Below are 25,602 nucleotides of genomic sequence, written 5' to 3' on the forward strand. Positions count from 1 at the left end.
ACTTCACCACCAGCAAAGACACTGGCACATAGTTGTTCAATAGTTGGACTGAACTAAATGTTTCCATTATAACAGTGTACAAACAAATTAAATGAGCAGCTCAATTCAGTGACTGAACTGAAATTTAAGCTAAATTCTTAAAATGCTACTTCTGAGCTTAATTTGTCAACATGGTATAAAACTGTTTAACAGTTGAATTTAAGAAACCAGAACTAGAAAATGAAACCAGAGTAAAAATAACCATTGGCAATTTAAATGCAGTCCTTTAATTCCAGTTTCTCCAAAGGGCAGAGGGCAGAAACTGGGGAACAAAGACTTTACCTACAAATTATCAACCAACAAGGATAATTTTGTTCTTAAAATTTAACTTACAACTCCCTACAGTTCAATATACTAAAATTATTCCTCCTACTACCAAACTACTAGTCAAATTCTATTACAATAAAAATTCGTATCAGAGAAAAAGATCTAAACTTCAGCTAAGCACAACCTCAGTATTTTCAATACTGATTTATTTCAGTATTTCTCAACTTCTTTTTCCCATTTCTTGCTCCCTAAAGGAGTTTTCTCAAAGAGTTGTTTCTCTAACCACATCCTCTCCCATAAAATTTTCGTAAGATGGCACACTGTATGTACTCAGTCACTCAGTCGAGTCCAACTCTTTCAGGCCCCAAAGACTGCAGACAGGCTCCTCTGTCCATGGAATTTTCCAGGCAAGATTACTAGAGGAGGTTGCCATTTCCTTCTCCAGGGCATCTTCCGGACGCAGGGATCAAATCCACATCTCTTGAGTCTCCTGCACTGGCAGACGGGTTCTTTACCACTAGCGCCACCTGATCTGTTTATATACTGTATGTATATCTATACTTTATACATAAAAGGAGTAAGAATTTTTCATCACCATCCCCAGAGTCAATTTTCTCTCCCTTAGGGATGACATAACCCTCAATGAAAATACATGCTTTACTAAGTATAGTAAATATTTACTGTGTGGGAGCTATATACCAGGTTGAGATGTTCACCATGGAAAATTCTATGACAGCAACACAATTTAGTTTTTTAGTTTACTGTAAGAGTTTTGACCCAGAGAACTGAAAAGGGCTTGAAGACAGAGACCTTCTTCCTAATAATATTTGCACCTCATCAAAGGCTTGCTCAATAAACATCTGATGAACACACGGAACTTATTAGAACTCTGTATGTGGTAGTTAACATAATCCGCAAATGTCATCTAGCAAGATGACCAAGCTACAGAAATGCTGGCTTCTATTTCAAACTGAAAATCCAACTCACCAAAACCCTGAAACCTAAAATTTTCTGTAGTCAGTTTTCAAGAGGAAAAAAAGACAAAACACAGCCAAAACAAAAAACTTAAACTAAAGAAACAGTTTCTCTATTAGATATTTTTTAATCTTCTGGTTCACTACATGCTTTGAGTACCTCACAAAAGCTATGTTCCCTTTCTCTAGAAAAATATACACATACAATACATACAACTACAGAATGTTCACAGAATTTCTAAACTCCATCCTTTACTCCAATTTAAGAATTTCTCTATTAAAAAAGTATGTAAATCATATACAATTTATTGTTTAAAAATAAAGTTGTTTTATTTTTTCATTTAAAATTTAAATTTTTCAGCTTAAGAATATATTTACCCGAAGCATTCTTTCTGGCAATAATGTACTTTAATATTAATTGTATTCTTGCAGATCAGAGATTTAGCAAACTACTAGTAAGACAAGATAATATGAATAAAATAATGCCCTACTATATATATATATCTTTAATACCTAATTTAAAACCTCAAGATTCACTAGATTATAATACTGTACAATACTATTGAAACAGGTGGCCGTCTTTCAAGCTTTGACCAGAGAAACCTAAAGCCACTGGCATCAATTTCAAAATGAAGTCGGATTCTCTCCTTTGTTACTTGTCACGACTCATTAAATGGAAGAAACAGGGGGAGGACAAGCCATCTCTTTGAGTGGCTTCAAAAGGACACTCCTGTGAAAATAAAATCCCCTAAACAAAGACTACAGAAACTCTGAGTGATACAATTTACTCTGATTAATAGAAAAATTATGCGGATACAAAGCAGAAAGTTTGCTTGTACATAAAGCAGTTTTGGGCCAAGTTGAACACAACGTAACTGGACAAGTATAATGCATTTTACAGTCTTTTGAGATTTACATATGAGTGGACGATGACTGTTAATAGGTTATCTCTTTCAATGTCAAAAAGTATGCCTAAATATTTGATCAAAATAACTTTAAAGTGTAATTCTAAAAGATAATCGCAAATGATCCATACAGGAATGCTCAGATGGTTTAAAATGAATAAATGTCAAATGTCAGTATGACATATAAAATGAATCAATATTTTGGCCACACTGTGAGAGAACCCTGAAGAAAAGTAATTTCATTCATATAAAATCTTATGTAAAAGATACAATCAAGTGGTTCAATGAACTCCAAAAACTAATTTTATAACTAATATTTCATATGTGTGTACTCTTAAATGCACCTGAAAAAATAAATGATCATTCAAATCATTCAAAAATATAAAGAGCACATTATTTTTATTAAAGGAATAACAAAATTCTAAAACTTAGAAGTCTATTATACTTTAAATTACTAAAATCTTAACACATCTTTAAATAATGAGTATTGAATGAATTTCTCATTAACAGATTTGACATGCAGATACGTGTATTACTCCATGTACAGGAAGGAGAATTATTTCTAAAAAGTTATCCATCTTAATAAGTAAGTAGAAACCTTGGGAAACTACAAAAATGGAACACTTTTGGATTACCCTTTAGAGCGAATTTAAGTCACACAAAAGTCAGTTCTATCATTTTAGTTAAACTTAACTATTTTACCCTAAGTGTGTATTATCCAGCTCAAGCATCTACTTATTTTTCAAGATACAGGGTTAAATTAACACATTAAGGTTCTTACCTGCAAGCATTCAAAACATCAAAAACTGACGCTGGCAATATTTAAAAAGGGACTTTACTGGAAGGTTCTTAAAGCTTACAAAATTGAAAGATGCCTGGGCAATCAGGATGGAAAAGACAAGCACCATAGGGCTAGGGAGAAGGAACCTAAAACAACCAAGTCAGAGAACAATCGTACCCACACACTGACACTCCACCGACAGGTCCTCAAAAATCCCCACAACCTCTTGTTCTGCTCTCAAGATCCCAAGTCCAAGGAGAAAACATCTGGTTGGACAAGTCTAGGTCTGACTACATTACTAAAAGGAAGAGGTGAATGCTTCAACAGGGCATCCCGGGGATATATACAATTGGGAAACACCCTAGAGGCAAAATAAAACCTTAAGAGACAATGTGAAGGGTAAAGCAAGAAATGTCCACAACAGTCATCAAAACTACAGGAGAGGTCTATGTCTTCATTTTAGAGAGCTCCGAGGCTCAGAGCATTTGAATAACATGGAAAGCAAAGGATATACCTCAGATCAAGACTACACCACATCTTTCCACTCTGCTATTCCACATTCCACTCTAAATTATACCTGGTCATTTAATATAATCAAATCCAACTTTAAAGCACTAAGATGTTCCATGAATGAAGATATTTAAAAGTATATGACACCAGTTATTTCACTTAATTCTCAATGAGGCATTCAGAAAACAATGACTATAGGAGGCATCTACGGAAAAATCAAATAGTTGGGGGGGGGGCGGACACACCTAGCTTGTTTGCTGTCTCTTCCTCTTAAACACAGGAGAGATTGCAGAAATCTTGCTAATTATTTGGAAGTTGAATTCAAGTTTAAACCTATCTGCCATCTTGTTGTGGGCTTCTCATTATTTACTTCAATACTTATGTCCTCTGCCCTACTTTGAGCATCGAACCCCCAGAGGGGCCCAGGCATCTGTGTTTTAATAAGACAGAAAGGAAAATCATTGGTAAAAAAAATCTGAAATGAAATTCACAATAACTTCAGAGTTATCCCTAATAGGTAATCTGAAGCCAGACCATCTGCTCACTGGCAGGCAAGCTGAGCCTTCCATTTAGTAAACAGGCGAGGAGAATACTAGATTCAGGATATGAGTTAAACAATTTTTTTAAATACTGTAGATTGTAAATGTGTTAAAAGTTGATAATAAAATGAGAATGAACAAATGACAACCTCAAACAAGCAAGTCACAAACTTGCTTTACAAAAGATACAAATGAAAGTACAAAAAAGGGGGAAACTCTATGCTGAAATCTCAAGTCAAGCAAGTGGTGGCCCCTGAGGACCAGACAGTGACTGGAAAGGGAAATCAAGTGGGGCTTCTAGAGAGCTGCTCAGGTTCTGCTTCTTGATGTAGGTGTTGGTTCAACAGGTGTGTTCAGTTTGCGAAAATTCTTCACACTCACGTGCACTTTTCTGTAGGTTTATTATTCAACAAGTATTTTTCACAAGCCATTAGTCTAAGCATTATTAAAAAATAAAATAAAATCAAACTAATTTCACCTCTCACAATTTCTTTAAAATTTTCCTTGTTTTGATTTCAAGTAAGGTTAGCTCTAGGGCTTCCCAGGTGCCTCAGATGGTAAAGAATCTGCCTGCAATGTGGAAGACCCAGGTTTGATTACTGGGTTGGGAAGATCCCCCGGAGAAGGGAATGGCTGCTCACTCCAGTACTTTTGCCCAGAGAATCCCTGGACAGAGGTTACAGTCCATGGGGGTCACAAAGAGTTGGAAAGGACTGAGCAACTATTATCTATCTAAGGTTAGCTCACAAATATATAAAGTGTATCCATTATTAATGATAAACATAACCTTTGAATTTAGCTTCTGAGTATCTTAAAAGTACCCAGCTATGACAAAGATGGATATTAAGTTAAAATAATAAAAAGTTAAAGCAGTGAGCTCTAAATTACAGCTAAAATTTAGAATTTGTTAACATTAAATTTAATAAGCTAAAACCTAGCATTAAAAAGCATAAATGCGTAGAACCTACATGAAAGTAATTCCTGTCCCCTAAAAAGAATGATACAAGTAGAAGACAGGAGGGGGCGGAAGGGAGGAGAGGAGGGACGTGGGATCTCCAAAAGACAAAGATACAAATGCATGAGTTGCCAGGGCTAGTTATTATGTAAAGATATGAGGACTGGGGAAACACAAGTTAATCCCTAAAACCTAACTCTAAAGCAATGCAAAGTCTCAACCCCGCCCACCACCACAATTCCAACAACTTGCCTGCTAAAGGGAAAAAAGTTTCCTTCCCTCTGTGATTGCTGAAATGATCAGAATTAGCATCTGGACCTTGGCCATGACGTGGCAGAGTATAGTGACTCCTGACACAAACGCAACAGATGGCCTCAATTACCTGCCACCAAAGAACTTCAAATTTTCTAGATTTTGTAAGCACTATGAAGTTGCAACAAATAAATTCTTTAGATTATCCTCATGAAAACCAATCAAGGGAAAACAGCATGTTAATATGCTTCAGCTCAAACATCGCTCAGTAGTGTAAGACTTCTAGGACCTCAGGGACTGTTAACCCGCCAGGCTTCTCTGTCCATGGAATTCCCCCGGCAATACTGCAGTGGGCTGCCACATTCAGAGTAACACATACTTAAAAAAACAAAAAGGTACTTTCTCACTCTAATTTCTCATTTACAGTGACTCAGAAGTCCAAAAGCTAGTTTTGGTTTAGCTTTTAAGTTTTAGTTTTATACAAAGAATATATCCACAAAGAAAAGTCTCAAAACTTATAAACCAGATATTCACTGAGGAATATGGATGAGACTTGTTTTCTTCATTTTGCTTTTTTCTTTTACTATTTTTTACAATGTTACTTTTGTCCCAGAAAAAAAAGATAAAAACGTTTATTACCAAGATTCTAAACTCTGAAGCTGAAAAAACCTTTTATAAGAATACTTTCTAAAATCACATGTCTAGGACACTATACCTCTAGTTTGTTTCCCAAAGAGAAAAAAGAAATTTCATATACAGCCTGGTTGCATCATAACTCAGGAACTAAAAGACGGATATTGGGTCCTTTTCGTGGCCAGAGGAACATCAAGTGATCATCAGAAAGACCTAGGCAAACTGGAAACCTAGGTAACTCTAGACATTCCCATCAAGGTAAACTTTAACTCATTAGATTACTAAATATCGGCAGTCCACAAACAATCCATATAAAACACCTACACCTGATAAATTTTGGAGAAAGATGACGAAGTTGTCTTAACATGGATTTTTTTTGCCCATCTCTGTGAATTGGGAAAACTATTTAGAAACAAAAAACTTAGATATTTTCGTATCTGACTCTCAAAATGTGCTGTCTGTAGTTTCCATAGAGAGATATAACAAGCTTCTGGGACCCCTCACCGTACATGATTTATACAATATCCATTCATCTGTCTGACCCTCGGCAGGTCTCTAAAAATAATCAGCTTTGCATATAGACACATGATAAAGCAAATACAGCAAAATGTTAATTATAGAACCTAGGTGAGTATACAGGTGTCCACCGTAGCATTTTTCCCAACTCCTCTATGTGTAAACATTTTCACAACGTATAAGCGTGAAAGTAATTGTTTCAAAGTGAGAACACACGTATCTATCGAAACGCTGAGGCCTTTCATCAAGTCACAAACCTAGCATTTCAAGCACCCCCACGAAAAAGTCTCTCCTTGACTGAGACTGCAAAACTTTTTTTTGAGGACAGTAAAACTGACGAAATGATAAAATTATAAAAATAATCTGTCACCCAAAGCATGTTTACCTAGAAAGTCATTTTGCAGGAGAATTGAGAATTCTCAATACCGCTGCATTGAGAATTTTGTTGGACTTTAACAGTGAAAATAAAACTTTCGCCTCCATTACCATTTCACGGAAATTTTTCAAAATTTCCAAATACACCTTAAGTAGTTGTTCTTTCTTGTTAGTCTACAGAAAGCAGATCAGTGGACCCCTTCCAGGTCCTAAAACCTGCAGAACCTAGGGGTTCAGGGCGCTGGTAGTTCCAGGTGTTTCACGCTAACCTGCCCTCTATGGGAACTGTACCAGGAGGCTGACCTGGGTTAAACACGCGGAAAAAAAGCGAGGACGCAACAGACCGCCGCGGAGCCCAAATGAAAGGAATGATTAAGAAACCAGAAAGGGAAATCCAAGCAATCAGTGCGGGAGGGTGAGCCGGCAGCTTCCGCGCGCGGAGCTCGGGAGCTCGGAGAGCAGACGCGCGGAGCCAGTAGCCGGGCTCCCGCCTGGCGCCCGGGCCCTGCACCGTCCGCCCCCGCCCTGCCCGCACCTCTCGGTCCTTGAGGCCCAGCAGGAGCACCTCCTCCATCAGGGTCAGCCGCGTTTCCTTGGAGTCGCCCTTGTCGTCGTCGTCCTGCTCGTCGCGACAGCTCTGCGCGTCGTCCTCGTCGTTGCCGCCGCCGCCGCCCGCCCGCTCCTTGTCGGCGGCGTTGCGGGAGGCCTCGGTACGCCGCTGCACCAGCCCGGAGCTGCGCTGGGTCAGCGAGGTCATGGCTCCGCCGCGCCGGGCCGAGAGGGACGCAGGACCTGCCGGGTCTCCCTCCTCCTCCCTCCGCGGCCCCCGACCCGCGCTTCCGTGTTAAGACCGGGCACCGGGGAGACGTCCGTCGGCAGCGGGGCCGGGTGCAGTCATGAGGAGACGGGCCGACGGGGAGCGGGTGGGCCCGGCGTCGGTGGGGCGGACGAGAGGCTCTATCCTTTTTGTGGCCGCGGCCGCAAGGCAGCCGGAGCCAGACGGAGGCGGTAAAGGAGGAAGCGGCTGAGGAAGAAGCGGCGGCGGCGGCGCCTTTCCAATATGGCGGCGCCGGCTGACGTCACTGGAGGATGTGGCACGGACGGCGCGGGGCGGGCCCGGAGGGCGCCGGAAGCGGCGGGCAGGGACCCGGGGGCCGAGGAGTGGGCGGGAGTAAGGGCCTGCGGCCAAGGACCCCGCTCCCGGCCCCTGGGGCTCCCCGGCCCCTGGGACTCCCCCAGCCCTCGCCGTTTCCTTGGAGTCCCTGCATCGCCCGGCCCGCGCCCCGCTCCCGTGACGTGTTCTTCCTCTGCCCGCCTTCCCCTGTGTCCCCTACGGAGCCGGGCCTGAAAGTAGACATTGGAAAGGCCTCAACGAATCGGGGCAGCCTTGGCCTCGCGAGGGCGAACCCTGATCCGTTTGGAGCTGCGCCCACAGCACCCCAGACACCCACTTCTCCTCGGAGTAGGCGTCGGCCGGGGCTGCGGGGGCCGGGCTTGGAGTCTAGTGTCCCGGTGAGACTCTGGAAGGACTTTCCTCACCGCCGATGGAGCGTGGAGAGAACGCTCTCTCTGCCCACATTCCCAGACCTTTCAGAAGGAGCAGCTGCGTTTAAATAGCCTGAAAGCGAACTTTTAGTTTTTCTAGGTGTATTACGGTATGAAGAGAGAGGTTAGAACAAATTGAATAGTTTGGTTTGTAAAACTTTGTCCCTCCTGCCGACCCGGGCGCAGTGAGTACAGTTAGCACTGCACAGGTCAGTACAGTCAACCTTAACGAGCTTTTTATAGAGACAGTAAACCTGTTGGGTTTCACGCCACGTCTTTGCACACATTAAATCTTTCAATTTAATTACTATGTTAAATCCTCTTGGCGTGCTTGACTGTGCACGTTCTGTTAAAGAATAGATGTCAAACCTGAGGGGAGGGCGTTGGAAAGCCAGAAGAGTGGAACTTATACAATAAAACATTATCCTGAAATGGCATTGTATGCCATCCGATATTTTATTTAAAGTCAGGACTGACCACAGGCTGTGGCTTCAGAATGATTTAGATAGGAATGTAACTGGACTGAAACTGTAATACGAGATAAACGCCCACGGTAAAACCGTAGCTTGGAACATTTTGGCTGCAGAGTTCTTTTCCTTCCACAAACCCATTATCCAGAACTCACGCTGGCCTTCACCACCACCACCACCCTGTCTCGGAAAATGGGAAGCTAAATCTGGGGTGGGGAGAAGAGGGCAGGATGAGCACAATGTTCCCTTCCTTTTTCCTATCTTTTTAGACAAAGGTCGATTTCACTTCAGCCAATTTCTTTCATTGGCATCCTGTTCAACTCTTTTTTTCCCTTTCCCCCCTCCCTCTCCCAGTTCTTTCGCAAATAGTTTAAAATGTTGCTTTATAAAAGAAATATAATTAGTTGATTAATATAGTCAAATACATAGTTTAAAGAGTATAAAGATAGGTGCAATGAAAATCTTCCTTCTAGCCCTGACCCTGTTCATCCAGTTGTTCCCCTCTTCCCCTGGTGATTTTCAAATACCTTAGCAGATTAGGGGAAACCTAATTTCCCTCCCCTTGAGTGTGGGCCAGACAGTGACTCTCTTCAAAGGAATTGAATGTGGCAGGCAGGACTATGTGTGACTTCTTAGATCAGGACAATCGTGTTTGCAACTTCTCCCTTGTTCTCCTTTCCTCTCGCTGAGATCTGAGGGAGGCCAGCTGCCCTGTCATGAAGACATTCAAGCAGCCTTATGAAGAGGCCTAGTTGCGAAGGAACTGAGGCCTCCTACCCAACAGCCATGTGAGTGAGTCATCTTGGAAGTGAATCCCCTGAATGTGAGCTAAATCACTTCAGTAGTGTGTGACACTATGAACTATAGCCTGCCAGGCTCCTCTGTCCATGGGATTCTCCAGACAAGAATACTGGAGTGGGTTGCCATTCCCTTCTCCAGGGGATCTTTCCTACCCGTATTGAACCCAAGTCTCCTGTAGCCCCTGCATTTACAGGCAGATTCTTTACCGCTGAGCCATCAGGGAAGACCAATGTGTTAATTGCAACCTCATTAAAGTTTCTGAACCTCTACCACCTGGCTAAACCATTCCTGAATGGCTTCAAAAACAGTGAAATAATAAATATTTGTTGTTTTCAGCTACTAAGTTTGGAATAATTTGTTATGCAGTATATGTACTAAGAGCTTCCCTGGTGGCTCAGATAGTAAAGAATCTGCCTGCAGTGCAGGAGATCCAGGTTTGATTCCTCAGTCGGGAAAATCCCCTAGAGAAGGGAATGGCAGCCCACTCCAATATTCTTGCTGGAGAATTCCAAGGACAGAGGAGCCTGGTGGACTACAGTCTATGGGATCTCAAAGAGTCGGAAACAACTGAGCAACTTACAGGTACTAAAATTCATGGGCATATACACACAAATATATCAGTACTTAAGAGCTTGTTTGTGAAAAAAAAAAAAAAAAAAAAGAGCTTGTTTGTGATTTCTTTCAGTTGCTTCATATTCTATTGTATAAACATACATAATTTTTTTTGTCACACCCCTGTTGATGGACATTCAGGCTGTTTCCAGTCCTTTGCTATTGCAAACAATACTATAATAAATACAGTGAATAGCTACATGTATTTTGTCCACAAAAATGTATGCTCATTGTCTATTCATGCAACAGTATCATACTTTTGAAATTATTCAGACTTTATGTAACTTCACTTTTTTTACGAGTTTTCCTAGCATTATTTCGTTACTTACTTTCTACAAAGTAGACTTCAAAATCACATTGTCTCTATACAAAGAAAAGGGAGGAAAGGAAGAGACGAATAAATTATATTTGGAGACCAAAATATATATTTCTGATAACAAGGACTATTTATTTATTGACTGCTGGAAATGTGCCAGGCATGCTTTCCCGAAACCTCGAACCAGAATGGTGAAGATTAGGTCCTGCTGCTGTTAGGCGTGGACTTCAACTGCTTCCTGCAGTGCAGTTTGTCGGTACCATACCTCATGTCCATGTGGGTCACCTCCAAATGTTCAGGAGTTAGCAGTTCAAGCTGGTGGATAAGTGCTCTCCTTTCTCTTCCCTAATGGATTGTTTTTAGATCGTTCATACAACTTCTCAGTGATACTAAGCTACAGCAAGCTCAACATATTCTAAATATGGCTCTCCCACTTGAAGCCTCAGTCCCTCTGTCCTGTGCTCCTCATTCCTGGGAGATGGACTCCGTAACAAAATAGTAGCACAAAAGCCTTTGTCTTGGGTCCTGCCTTCTGGGAACCCCAGAGTGACACACCCATCTTTTTTGCAAAGAAACTGAAGTTCAGGGAAGTTAAGTAATCAGCCCAACCAAGCACATCTGGCAAATTGCAAGCCTGATGCTTGGTGAAATAAATGCTTGTAATTGCGACTAAGATTTTGTGTTATCAAGCAGCAGTATCTGAGTGATACTAATAGATTAACCCAGTTCTCACAACATCCTATGTGCTATAATTAGCCTTATTTTACAGAAAAGGCACAAAGAGATAAAGTATCTTACCCAAAGTCCACAGCCTGCCTCCAGAGTTCTTAACTGTTCTTAACTAAGACCTCAGAATGATGCAATGATTTTACAATAAGAACAGCTACACAAAGTGGTCTTTGAAACTTTGCATATGTGTCTTTGGACAAGCATATGCAAAGTTTCAAAGATACAAAATCTTTTTTTAAATATTTGCTTATTTACTTCGTTGTGTCACGCAGAATGCTTTATTGTGGCACATGGACTCTCTAGTTGCGGCAGGTGGGCTCAGTAATTGAGGTGCTTGGGTTTAGTTGCTCATCAGCATGTGGGATCTTAGTTCCCCAACAAGGGATTGAACCTGCATCCCCTTCATTGCAAGCAGATCCTTAACCACTGGACCACCAGAGAAGTCTCCTAAAATTTTATTTTTGAGTAAGTGATAATAAATTCACATACTTCAAAAATCAAAATGGATAAAAGGAACATACGTAGAGAATTCGTGCTCCTTCCCATGTTCCCATCTATCAAAGGCATAATTGCAACATGGCCCTTATAATTCTTGCACCCCTACTATCTACATGTATGTGTGATCCCCTCTTCTTCAGTGGGAGCAGATTTTGTAAATTACTTCTAACCACCGTGTGTATGTGTGTGTGAAACTCACTCAGTCATGTCTGACTCTTTGCAACCCTATAGACTGTAGCCCACCAGGATCCTCTGTCCATGGGATTCTCAGGACAAGAATACTGGAGTGGGTAGCCTTTCCTTTCTCCAGGGGATCTTCCCAACCCAGGGATCAAACCCAGGTCTCCTGCATTGCAGGTAAATTCTTTGCCATCTGAGCCACCAGGGAAGCCCCATTCTAACCACTAGAATATGGCAAAAGGGAGGGGATGTTGCAGGTGTAATAAAGGTCCTTAATAAATTCACACTGAGTTAATCAAAAGAGAGATTATCCTGGGTGGGTCTGCATAATCAGGTGACATCATCACTTTCTCTTGAAAGTGGAGCCATCTCTTCTCTAATTAGAGAGATTTGAGTCAGCTGAGACACTCTCTTGAGGAAACAGCTGTGTTGAGAACTGCCTATGGAGAGGGGTAATCTCTAAGAACTGATGGTCTCAATCTGAGAACTAAAGCAACTAAATTATGCCAACAGTATGAATGAGCTTGGAAGGGGTCTCCAAGTTCTAGGTGAGAATATAGCCCAGCCAATACCTTGATCACAACCTTGTGAGACTCTGAGCAAAGAATCCATTTAAGCTATGCCAAATTCCTGACCAATAGAAACTCTGAAATTATAAATGTGTGTTGTTTTAAGACACTGAACTTATAATTTGTTATGCCACAGATGCAGGTAGGTTGGGAAAAATAGAGTGGTAAAATATATATCACGTAAACAGCAACCATCAGTCAAAATAGACTTTAAGACCGCACATACACACAACATTGTAAATCAACTGTACTTTAATAAAAAATTAAATATAAGACCACACATACACTAGAAATACACTCTCACAAAAGTTAATAGAAATACACTCTCACATTTGTGGTCAGTTGATTTTTAATAAGGCTGCCAAGACAATTCAATGGGAAAGAACAGTCTTTTCAAAACAAATGGTACAGAAACAACTGTTTATCCACATACCAATAAATAAATAAAGTGGAAACCCTACCTTATACCATATACAAAAATTAACTTAAAATGGATCAAAGACCTAAATGTATAGCTAAAAATATAAAGTGTTTAGATGAAAATTGGCATAAATCTTCATGCTGTTGTATTAGGCAATGGTTTCTTAGATATGACCAAAAACCCAAATTAGAAAACAAAAAAGTTGGTGGATTCATGTCAATGTATGGCAAAACAAATACAATATTGTAAGTTAAAAAATAGAAAATAAACTAATTAAAAAAAAAGAAAACAAAAAAGAGATAAATTGAACATTATTAAAAGAATACCATTAAGAAAATGTGCTTCAAAGGACACCATCAAAAACAATCAAAAGTCAACTGGTGTAATGGGAAAAAAAATTTATAAATCATATACCTGATAAAGAACTTATAGCTAGAATATATAAAGAACTCTTACAACTCAATAATAAAAACACCAATGATGCAGTTTAAAATAGGCAGAGTAGACAGTAGCCCTCCTGCCTCCTCCATCTGAGCAGTTAGAGCCAAAGTCCTCGAAGCCAGTCCAGAGCCGGAACAGTGCAGCCGCAGGATGGAGCACCCGCAGGCCAACAGCATACCCCAGGATTTGTCAGAGGCCCTGAAGGAGGCCGGGCTTCCCAGGTGGCTCTAGTGGTAAAGAACCCACCTGCCAATGCAAGAGACTTAAGAGACATGGGGTTCATCGCTGGTTGGGGAAGATGCCCTGGAGGAGGGCACAAGCAACCCACTCCAGTATTCTTGCCTGAAGAAGCCCATGAGCAGAGGAGTCTGGCGGGCTACAGTTCACAGGGTGGCAAAGAGTCAGACACGACTAGAGACTTAGCACGCACACACATGAAGGAGGCCACCACGGAGGTGCACACCCAGGAGGAGAAAGCAGAGCTCGCGAAGAGCTGTCAGAAGGGCGAGGGTGACCCCAGAAGGCTGGTGATGGCGTCTAAGTACCACTCTCTTTGGCCCTGGAGGAGGAGATGGAACACAACCAGGAGAGCCCGGTCTACGCCCTGCCTCAGCTCCCCGAAAGGCTGCACCGCAGGGCCGCCCTGGAACAGGATGTGGCCTTCCGGTAGGGGCCTGCGGGCAGGAGGGCAGAACGTATGCCCAGGCCACCTAGCGCTCAGTGCGGAGACTCCAAGAGCTCGAGCTGCTGGTGGCCCACGCCTACACCCGCTACTTGGGTGCCCGTCCGGGGTGCCATGTCCTCAAAAAGATTGCTCAGAAGGCCCTGGGGCTGCCCAGCTCCGGAGGGCCTGGCCTTCTTCACTTTCCCCAACATCACCAGCGCCACAGAGTTCAAGCAGCTAGTTGTACAGCTCCCTCATGAACACTCTCAAGAGGACCCCTGAGGTGGGGCAGAGGGGCCTGCACGAGGCCAAGACCGTCTTCCTACGCAACATGCAGCTGTTTAAGGGGTTGCAGGGGCTGCTGACCCCACAACGCCAAGGACAAGGACCACTTGCGGACACCGGACCTTCGCAGGCGAGCTGGCAGCAAGGTGCAAGACTCCACTGCCACCAAGGCAGACCAGGAGGAATCCCCAGCCCAGCATCCTCTCCCAGGCTCCGCTTGTGCGATGGGTCCTCACGCTCAGCTTTCTGGTGACCATGATCAACTTGGGGCTTTATGCCATGTGAATGCAAGCGTGCTGGCTCCTGGGGGCGATGAACTCTTTCTGGGGAGGGGCTCGGCTAACTTTCTCACTTTGGGAATGGGGCGGGGGAGAGGCAGCTATTGGGCCCCTGATGTCTCCCTGTGTCCTTCTCTTTGGAAGGAGCCTGCGACATCTCCCCCAACCACAAGCACTCCAGTCAGTGACCTGAAATTCAGAGTGGGAGGAGGGGTCCTGCCCAACCCCTCAGCACCCTCCCGGTCCTGTTCCTGCAGCAGAGCCCAGAAGATGTAGCCAGAAGGGACAGCTGTCCTGAACCACTGAATGCCCTAGGTCTGAGGTCTCCTTTTGACCCCCTGCCCTGTGGGCCACAGCAGTTTTTATATAACTGTTCAAAGATGTTGTGTCTTGTGTTTCCGTCTTGTTTTTGTTGGAGCCACTTTTTGTTCTCATCTCAGACTGAACTGTGGTATTTTGTTGTGTTCTATTATGTTTTTCTAGCAGGGTTGGGATGGGTTGTGAGGGTTGGGGAGGGAGCTGTTTAACAGGACCATGGCCTTGGTTGCTAACGTTTATGCCAAATAATAAACTACATGACCTGATTGAAAAAAATAGGCAAAGTATAGGTATATACTTTCCAAAGAAGATAAAAGAATAGCCAATAAGCAAATGAAAAGATGTTCAATATCATCAGGAAAGAGCAAATCAAAACCATAATGAGATACCACTTCACACCCCTGGAATGGCTATAATAAAAAAAGCCTATATTAACAAGCATTATAACGTGGAAAAACTGGAACCCGAGTAGTACTTGTTATAAGATAAAATAGCGCACCACTTTGGAAAACCATTTGGCAAAGGTTTTAACATCAAGTTACCATATGACCCAGCAATTCCATGTCTACGTATATACCCAAAATAAATGAAAACGTATTTTACACAAAAACCTGTAAGTGAATATACATAGCACCATTATTCATAATAATAGGGGGAAAAAAGTAGGAACAACCCAAATACATCAACTGATGTGGATAAATAAAATGTAGTATATGTACATCATGAAATATTAGGCAACAAAACGCAAGTGCTGATACATGCTACAGCATGGGTAAACTTTGAAGACTTTATGTTATCTAAAGGAGCCAGTCACAAAAGATCACATACTGTGCAGTTCTCTTTATAGGAAATGTCTAGAATGAGCAAATCTATAGAAATGGAGAGTGGATTAGTGATTGCCCAGGGCTGGGGAGACTGGAAGGGCATGGAGAATGACTGTTAAATGGGTCCAAAGTTTCTTTGGGGGATGATAAGAATGTTCTAAAACTAATAGTGACAGTTGCACAATTCTGTGAAGATACTGAGAACCACTGAATTATAGACTTTAAAAGGATGAATTGTGTGGTATGTAGATTATATTCCAATAAATCTGTTATTAACAAAGTGTAAGGATCTTTGAATTAAGTCTGGCTACAAGCATGTTCCAAGATACTATATTATTGAGAACAATTTTTTTGGATTTTTTTAAAATGTACTTTTTATAATAGGGGCTTCTTAATTTTTAAGGTAAAATGTCTTGAGCAAGGTTTGCTCTTTGGTGATGAATAATAAACATACTTTTGAAATAATAAAACATAAGCTCATAGTTTTTAACCAATAAATTTGGATGAGGATTTAAAATTTTAAACAAATGTAGAACAAGGTATTTTTGTTTACCTTTATTGAAGATTACAGTAAGAAAACAAATAAACATCAAAGAAATACACAGACTAGATAAACTATAAAAATATTTTTAGTTCTTTATGTAACAATCTGTCACACCAATTCTAGAATTATATAGTTTAAGGAGCTCTCAAGGGATCAAAGAATAGCAAGGAGAGATAAGAAAGCCTTAAGTGAACAATGCAGAAAAATAGAGGAAAACAAGAGAATAGGAAAGACTAGAGATCTTTTCAAGAAAATTAGAGATACCAAGGGAACATTTCATGCAAAGATGGACAAAATAAAGGACAGAAACAGTAAGGACTTAACAGAAGCAGAAGAGATTAAGAAGAGGTGGCAAGAAAACACAGAAGAACTGTACAAAAAAGATCTCAGTGATCCAGATAACCACAATGGTGTGGTTACTCACATAGTGCCAGACATCCTGGAGTGTGAAGTCAAGTGGACCTTAGGAAGCATTATTATCAACAAAGTTAGCAAAAGTGATGGAATTCCAGCTGAGCTTTTTCAAATCCTAAAAGATAATGCTGTTAAAGTGCTGCATTCAATATGCCAGCAAATTTGGAAAACTCATCAGTGGCCATAGGACTGGAAAAGGTCAGTTTTCATTCCAATCCCAAAGAAAGAAAAAAAAAGTGAAAGTGTTAGTCACTTAGTTGTATCTGACTTTTTGTGACCTTATGGACTTCAGGCTGCCAGGCTCTCTGTCCATGGAATTCTCCAGGCAAGAATACTTGAGTAGGTTGCCATTTCCTTCTCCAGGGGATTTTCCTGACCCAGGGACTGAACCTGGGTCTCCTGCATTGCAGTCAGGTTCTTTACCATCTGAGCCACCAGGGAAGCCCAGCTCCAAAGAAGAGCAATGCCAAAGAATGTTCAAACTACCACATAATTGCGCTTATCTCACACGCTAGCAAGGTAATGCTGAAAATCGTTCCAACTCAGGCTTCAACAGTACGTGAACTGAGAACTTCCAGATGTACAAGCTGGATTTAGAAAAGGCACAGGAACGAGAGATCAAATTGCCAACATCTGTTGGATCATAGAAAAAGCAAGAGACACCGCCCTCATGGCAGAAAGTGAAGAGGAACTAAAGAGCCTCTTGATGAAGGTGAAAGAGGAGAGTGAAAAAGCTGGCTTAAAACTCAACATTCAGAAAATGAAGATCATGGCATCCAGTCCCATCACTTCATGGCAAACAGATGGGGAAACAATGACACACTTTATTTTCTTGGGCTCCAAAATCACTGTAGATGGTGACTGCAGCCATGAAATTAAAGGGTGCTTGCTCCTTGGAAGAAAAGTTACGACAAACCTAGACAGCGTATTTAAAAGATGAGATATCACTTTACCAGCAAAGGTCCATATAGTCAAAGCTATGGTTTTTCCAGTAGTGATGTATGGATGTGAGAGTTGGGCCATAAAGAAGGCTGAGCACCAAAGAACTGATGCTTTTGAACTGTGGTGCTGGAGAAGACTCTTGAGAGTCCCTTGGACAGCCGGGAGATCAAACCAGTCAATCCTAAAGGAAATCAACCCTGAATATTCATTGGAAGGACTGGTGCTGAAGCTGAAGTTTGAATACTTTGGCCACCTGATGCAAAGAGCCAACTCATTAGAAAAGATCCTGATGCTGGGAAAGTTTGAGGGCAGGAGGAGAAGGGGGTGACAGAGGACAAGATGGTTAGATGGCATCATCAACTCAATGGACATGAGTTTGAGCAAGCTTCAGGAGACAGTGAAGGACAGGGAAGCCTGGCATACTACACTCCATGGTGTCACAAATAGTGGGACACAACTGAGTGACTGAACAACAACACAACAACAAGGGATCAAACAATTCACAATTCTGAGTTTTTCCAATTGTCTACTCATTTTTCCTGGAATTCTAGAGAGGCAAGATTTCGTGGCTTTACCAGGTAGGTTAGTACCTATCCAGCGTGATCAGCAGCAGTCTTCTAAACTTCTAAGTTAAATCCTTAATTGTTAGTCTTTATAAGACAGATAGGAAAGCTGTTGACGTGGAGATAAGGAATCTTCTGAGTCATTAAGATCTCTACTGTGATTGGAAGTTTTAGGCCAAGGTAATCTTTTTGGAATTTTACCCCAGGCTCCTCTGTCCTTGGAATTCTCCAGAGAAGAATACTGGAGTGGGTAGCCATTCCCTTCTCCAGGAGATCTTCCCAACCCAGGGATCAAACCTAGGTCTCCAGCATTGCAGGCAGATTTTTTACTGTCTGAGCCACCAGGGAAGCCTATAATCTTCTTGGAATTTACTTCAAGTTTAAGTATAATCCTCAACCCTTCTGTTGCACTAAACATTCTCCCTTTTTGTCAGCTCAGTGGAATCTGAATAGCTTACTTTCTGATACCTAGGAAAACAGTTCCTTATACATATATACAAATTTAATGTGTTCTCTGCCCCACCTTCTCTGAATAAATTATCCTTAGTTCCTTGAGTCGACCAGGAAAATAAATGCCCTTCTTATCCAAGATTTTAAATAAATCCACAGTGTGATAAGGAAGAACTGACCCTTAGGAGAAAAAAAAGTTATTGGAGTATAGTTGATTTACAATGCTGTGAAGAACTGACCTTCTAAAGAATGTCTCCCTCTTTCCACAAACCACAAATTTTCCTTCTAGGAACAAAGGTTGCTTTCCCGTCAAAGGATTGAATGTTGACGCTTCCTGAGTAGCTCTATTAGCTTTCTATGCTGTACAACAAATAGAAGACCTTTCAATATTATCTCACAGTTTCTGTGGGGCCGGCATCAGGCTCAGCTTAGCTGGATTCTCTACTCTGGGACTCAGAGGGAGGCCATCACGATGTCAGCTGAGCTGCAGTCTCATCTGAAGACTCAACCGGGAAAGAACTTGCTTCCAAGTTTGCTTGGGTTATCGGCAGAACTCATTTCCCAACGGCTATAGAACTGAGGGTTTCTGTTTGTCGTTGGCTGTTGGCTGAGGGCCACCCTTGGCTCCCAGAGGCTGCAAGCGGTTTCCTGCTGAATAGCCTTCTTCAGAGGGGCTGCTTACTTCATCACGCCAACAAGGAGAATGCCTAGCATGAATCTGTCAGCGTCATGGAGTTTTAGAGAATGTAATGTTGTCATGGGAACGACATCCCGACACTCTTGCCATGTTCCGTTGGTTAGAAACAGTCATTAGTTTCAGCCCAAACTCAGGAGGGCAGGATTACATGAATGCATGAATACCAGTAAACAGGGATCACTGGAGATCACCTTTGGGTCTGCCCAGCACAGCCGACTTGAATCCTTTCTTCATGGAGATGGAGTAAGTGACTGAACAAATTAATAAAGAAAGACTAACCTATCTTTCAATATTTTATGTTATCTATTTTCTTTCTTCATTACTCCTCAGAATAGCATTTATATATTTATTGCTGTTTAACAAACCATGTCCCCCAAATAGTGGCTTAAAACAGCAACTATTTGCTCATTATTCTGAGGGTCAGCAATTTGGGCTAGCCTCAACTGGGGTGTTCTGCTGGTATCCCATGGGGTTACTTGTATGGCCAGAGTCAAACTGCAGCTTGATATGGGCTGGTTGCTTTAACACAGACTCACTCGCATCCGTGGAAATTGGTGCTGGCTGTAGGTCTCCAGCAGGCTGGCCTGGTCTTCACATGGCATCTGAGTTCCAGGAGGAAGAGAAGCTACAAAGCTCATATGTTGTACAATATCATTTCTGTCACATACTATTGATCAAAGGTGAGCCCAGATGCAGCAAGTGGGGAAATAGACTCCACCTCTTTTCCTTTCTAGACTTGTGTGAATTTCAAAGCTGAGAACCCTGCAAGATATTTAGCTACTACAAACTACCCATCCTCACATACAGAGCATTTCTTAGCTGGTTAAAGATTCAGTGGCATTTAATGTTTGTTATTGCTAAAGTAGTTAACTGATCTTTGCTTAAATAAGCTACTATCTCCACAAATCTTCGCATGTTAGTCTGAAATGTTGCTAGGTTTATTCTTTTTTTTTTTTAATTTTTTTTTTTAGGTTTATTCTTAATAAATGTCCATTTTAAATATTGCTAGTTGTTTTCCTTTTTCTTTCAACTTTTTATTTTGATAAATACTTCTAAGCATTTAGTAAATAAACCATAAAAGTTTTAGATGAACACTCTGTAGGTGAACTCTTTTGTAACACTGAAAAGGAGAATCTTTTCTTACTATCACATAAAAGCCAGAATCATGAAAGAAAACATTAATAAACTCGATTCCATAAAAATCAAAAATTTCTAAATGTAAATGGAAAAAAATCACAGTCAAGACACATGGCAAATGGGAGCACAACAGGTTAAGAGATCATTCCCATGAAAACAAAGAGTTGGCTCTTAAATATGACAAAAAGCTGACTTTATTAATGATGAAGGAACATTAAAAGTACATCGATAAAACCATTTCATCAATTAGTTTGGAAATATAACATGTAGGCAAAAGCATGGCAAAACCATGTATGAAATGACACCTGTAGGTGGTTGTTCATTGTAATGTAGAAGTGAAAGATTGGAAAATAACAACCGAAGGGTTCCTCAATGGAAGAGTGATTAACACACAATGGAAGACCATATCCTGTGAAAATGAGTCAGGAAGCTCTCTGTGTGCTAAAAAGAAAAGATCTCTGACATACATTGCATAGAGAAAAATACAAATAGCAGAAAGGTTTACATAATATGCTGCCTTTCCTGTAAGAAAGGGAAGAACAAAAGAATACATATTCATATTTTGTTTATATGTGCATTGTTAAAGCCTTGGAAAGATACAGACAAAATTAACAAAAAGTAGTACATGATGTGGGAGATAAAATAGGACACAGTGGTGAACAAGTAGATGATATATGAGGTTTTTCTATGCAGTGTAACACTTTTTTAAAAATCTACACATACATGTATCTTTTATTTATATTCAATTTTTTATTTACTTTTTCAAAATATCAGCTCTATTGAGATATAATTCATATATATACAATTTACCTATTTAAATTGTACCAATCAGTGTTTTTTAGTGTATTCACAGAGTTGTACAACCGTCACCACAATCCATTTTAGAACTTTTTCATCACCTCCACCCAAAAAACTACCTATTCATAGCAGTCATTCCCCTCTGCCCCCGAACTCATTCCCTTGGCCCTAGACAACCACGAATCTACTTTTTAAATTTTACTTATTTTTGACTGTGCTGGGTCTTTGTTGCTTCATGCTGGTTTTCTTTAGTTGTGGCAAGTGGTGGCTACTGTTCGTTATGGTGCAAGGGCTTCTACTGAGGTGACCTCTCTTGCTGCAGAGCATGGGCTCTTAAGTGCGCAGGCTCCGCAGTTGTGGCTCCCAGGCTCTAGGGCACAGGCTCAGCAGTGATGGCTCACGGGCTTAGCTGCTCCAAGGCACGCGGGATTTTCCTGAACTAAGGATTGAACCCATGTCTTCTGTCATTGCAAGACAGACTCTTAACCACTGGACCACCAGAGAATTCCTCCTACCCATGTTTTAAAAGTTAAAATTGTGGTATTATTTTGCATTTATGTAGCCCCTTTTCTAGAAGCTCATGATACCTCTTTGGTATCAAGTGGCAGTTTTTACAATACCCTCCTGAGGTTTACCACAACATTTCTTTCATATTTGTTGCTACTCTGTTATCCTCTCCCCAACAAAGCCCCTCCCATCAATTCACAAACAAAATTCAGCAAGTATTCCATATGAATTGAACATGGAAAGCTCTTCTGAATAAAGCATACTGACCATATGAAACAAGATTCAGATACAAAACACTAATTTTACCAAAAGTTAACCTACTCAAAATAGAAATGATGACTTTGACTAGAGTATTTCTTCCCACCGAAATGAGTTGAGAATGCAAGAAAGTTATCTTAATAGGTAACTTAGCAATGTTCATAATAATCTTAATAATGACTACATCTTCTTTAACTCAAAATCCTAGTAAAACTTTACTTTGACCCACTTAATTAATAAATAAGATAGTGGGATGTAAGTAACTCTATTTCCTTTTTTTAAGAAAGGGATGTTCAGATAAGTCAAAATTTAAAAAGTAATAAATAATCCTAAATTTGACATTGAAATTGGGGTCCTTGGTTTTTTTTTGAAAATTTGCTTGATTAGGTAGGTTTTGGTTTTGGTTTTTAATTATTATTTTTTGCATTTGCAAAAGAAATGGGTTTCAGAAATTTTATTATCAACCAACTACAGAAGATCTGATTGAGGAAGACCTGGGAAGATCAGTTTTTCTCGTCTCTGAATTGCTTAACTACTATTATATTCTCTTGACATTTCAGATCCAGTCATCAGCTCTTCTCTGCTACCTCTCAAAACCAAGCCGTGGCTAACAGCTGGCCTACATCTGCCCCTCAATCAAGAGAGGGAATCTATAGCTCCTCTTCTTAAACCTGAGTAGAACTTGAGACTGCCTCAACAACTAGTGTGTGCATGCTAAGTCATTTCAGTCATGTCTGACTCTTTGAGACCCTCTGGACTGTAGCCCTCTAGGCTCCTTTGTCCATGGGATTTCCAAGGCAAGAATACTGGAGTGGGTGGCCATGCCCCCTCACCAGGGGATCTTCGCAAGCCAGGGAGTGAATCTGTATCGCTTACACCTCCTGCATTGGCAGGCGGTTTTTGTTTTTGTTTTTTTTTTACCACTAGCACCACCTGGAAAGCCTCAGGAGATGGTGGAATTGACCACATAACTTCTGAGGGAGATTATAAATACACACTTCTGCTTTGTTCTCTAAGGGCGATTGTTCTTGGAATCAACCGCCATACTGTGAGGAAATCCAAACAGTCTGAACTGTTCAGAGGTCCCCTAGAAAGGAACAGAGGCCCCTGGTCCGCATGTCTGGCTGAGCCTCCAGTTAGCAGCACAGCTTACCAGCTATGTGAGTGAGGCATCCTGAAAGTGAATCCTGGCCTCCAGCTGAGGTGTCCCGGCTGATGCCACGTGGAGCAGAGACAAGCCATCCACTCTTGAGAAACAGAACTGAAACACCAGGTAGGAAGGATTCTCCCAGTTGGAACTTCTCTAGAGTGGAGTCTGATACAGATTCAGATTCATAGGCCTTCCCTCTTTCTGAGGTAAATCAACCAAGCCAAGAATCAAAAGGAATTGTTAACTGCCAGTAGAACTCTGAACCCTCTGTCAGCCTCCCTCATCTCAACAAGCAATTTAGTGAAAGTTGACCCTATGCTAATTTTACAGGCCGGAGGTTTTACACAGGAAGTTATGTCATCGGTGGACACCAGGGCCAGGAGCAGTCTGACTGAGAAAGACAAGCAGGTTCATGAGGCAGTCTGGAAGAGAAGAAAGTTGATAAGCTCTCAAGAGACGGGGTGAGACCCCCTCCAACTGTGAGGGCAGGACACAAAAAGACAAGCCAGTTAAGTGACCTCAGCTGATTTTGAGTAGCTGCCTCAGAAATTGCCTCTTGTTTTTTAGTTCTCAAAAGTGGGTGTGGGTGGGATGAAGTCAGATGCCAAAGAAGTTCAATGAGTTTAGCACTTCTTGTTTTTAGAAGATTGCCTGCACCAAACAATCTTTTGAAAATTATGCAAGTAACGAACACATTCTTATGATAAAAGATTCAAACAAGAATCAATTCCAAAGAGCACCTTTCATCCTCATCCCCATTTTCACATCTCCCCTCCAAATTAGCCAGGACTGTGGTGTGGCCCCCATCCTTCCATCCCCATTCTATGAGTTTATGTGTGACACATGCACGTATGTTATACAGATTCATGTAAAAGGGTTGTGTTGTACATGTTGTGCTGCAAGTTGCTTTTTTTCACATAACAAAGTGTCTTCGGAATCTCCCCATATCAGTGTGTTTACCTCTATCTCATTCTTTTTATTTTTTAAATTACTTTTTATTGGTGTATAGTTGCTTTAGAATGTTGAGTTGGTTTCTACTGTACAGAAAAGTGAATCAGCAATACATATATCTGTTCTTTTTTTGGATTTCCTTCCCATTTAGGTCACCACAGAGCACTGAGTAGGTTTCTCTGAGCTATACAGTAGGTTTTCATTAGTTATCTGTTTTATATATATTATCAATAGGATATATATGTCAATCCCAGTCTCCCAACCCATCCCACCCACCTACCTGCTTCCCCCTTGGGTGTCCATAACGTTTATTCTCTATGTCTGTGTCTCTATTTCAGTTTTGCAAATAAAATCACATATGCCATTTAGATTCCACATATATGCATTAATATACAATATTTGCTTTTCTATCTCATTCTTTTTGCTGTACTGTATTTCACAGTATGGGCAAACAATTTAATCTGTTCAGTAATGATGAGGACACCTACTTTATTCTTAAATGTTCGCTATCCCAACAGTGCTGCAAGAAACCCCTCTGTACAAACATCTGCCTGCCGAGTGTTTCCATAAGATTGATTCCACATCTCAGATTGAGTGTGGACTCATGAATAAAGCAGCTCATGTCCTGGTTTATTTCTCTCATTGACATAACATTCACATAGTCTCTGACATCCTTTTCTCCTCTGCCATTAAGGACTGTTTCTTGAGCGACTGCTCCCAAGGAACTCTAGAAGGGCTACTCCCTAAAGAAACAGAAGACTCCAGTGACAGAAAAATTAAGCTCTGCAGAAGCTGAGGTTAAATAAGACAGGGAATTGAGATGAGCCACGGGAAAGCAATTTTGGTCTCTGTGAGAGTTTCTTAAGAAAGATGGCCTTGACATATGTTTACCTTTCTTGATTCCCCTACTATTTTTAGTTATTTGGGCAAAGTTAAGACTTGATTATAAATATATGCTTTTAAAATAAAAGAAACCTTATAACATGAATGTAGAAGGTTTCAGCCAAAATTAGCCATCTTCTGCCCCTGTAGATGCCCATCCGGGCTGAACGGCGTGGTTCCTTGGAAGCGTCATTAACTCCTTTACCCTGTTAACCTCCTCTCAGATACATTTGCCTCATGGTACTAATTGATGCCTCACAACCTTAGAATCTTAATGTCTCTTCCAAAGGTCATCTAGCCAAGTCTAAATCTAATCACCAGGCTTCCCAGGTGGCTTAGTGGTAAATAATCCATCTGCCAATGCAGGAGACACAGGTTCGATCCCTCGGTTGGGAAGACTCCCCTGGAGAAGGAAATAGCAGCCCACTCTAGTATTCTTGCCTGGAGAATTCCATGGACAGAGGAGCCTGGTGGTCTACAGTCTGTGGGGTCGCAAAGAGTCAGATATGATTTAGCAGCTAAACAAGAAAATCATAGCTATAGCCAGCCTTTGGGTCTGGTTTACCAGCTTTGCTTATTTTTAACAGTTTTTTGTTTTTTTGATACGTATTT

At 41.2% G+C, this 25,602-nt stretch overlaps 1 protein-coding gene, 2 long non-coding RNA genes and 1 pseudogene across 14 annotated transcripts in view; 3 read left to right on the forward strand and 1 right to left on the reverse strand.

Annotated features, from left to right (window-relative positions):
- Positions 1-7,814, reverse strand: part of GOLPH3 (golgi phosphoprotein 3) — a 72,298-nt gene extending 64,484 nt beyond the window's left edge. For all 12 annotated transcript variants that reach the window (XR_014062504.1, XR_014062510.1, XR_014062503.1 and 9 more), the window contains exon 1: positions 7,282-7,814. Coding sequence is in view for 2 of the 12 variants with exons in the window: in XM_081521415.1 (XP_081377541.1) it covers positions 7,282-7,503 (222 nt within the window). In the remaining 10 variants the exon portion in view is untranslated. The remainder of the gene's footprint in view (positions 1-7,281) is intronic.
- On the forward strand, positions 7,192-9,901 carry LOC145518013 (uncharacterized). Its single transcript, XR_014062513.1, has 2 exons — positions 7,192-9,129; positions 9,191-9,901. It is a non-coding gene; the product is annotated as an uncharacterized LOC145518013 (long non-coding RNA).
- A 3,577-nt stretch (positions 9,902-13,478) lies between these two features.
- On the forward strand, positions 13,479-14,562 carry LOC145518014 (heme oxygenase 1-like; annotated as a pseudogene).
- A 4,843-nt stretch (positions 14,563-19,405) lies between these two features.
- Positions 19,406-24,044, forward strand: LOC145518015 (uncharacterized). Its single transcript, XR_014062514.1, has 4 exons — positions 19,406-19,550; positions 22,568-22,804; positions 23,025-23,280; positions 23,488-24,044. It is a non-coding gene; the product is annotated as an uncharacterized LOC145518015 (long non-coding RNA).
- The last annotated feature ends 1,558 nt before the right edge of the window (positions 24,045-25,602 follow it).

Source organism: Giraffa tippelskirchi, chromosome 8 (assembly GCF_054371585.1).
Source record: "Giraffa tippelskirchi isolate mGirTip1 chromosome 8, T2T-mGirTip1v1.2.pri, whole genome shotgun sequence".
In the NCBI taxonomy this organism is placed as follows: Eukaryota; Metazoa; Chordata; class Mammalia; order Artiodactyla; family Giraffidae; genus Giraffa; species Giraffa tippelskirchi.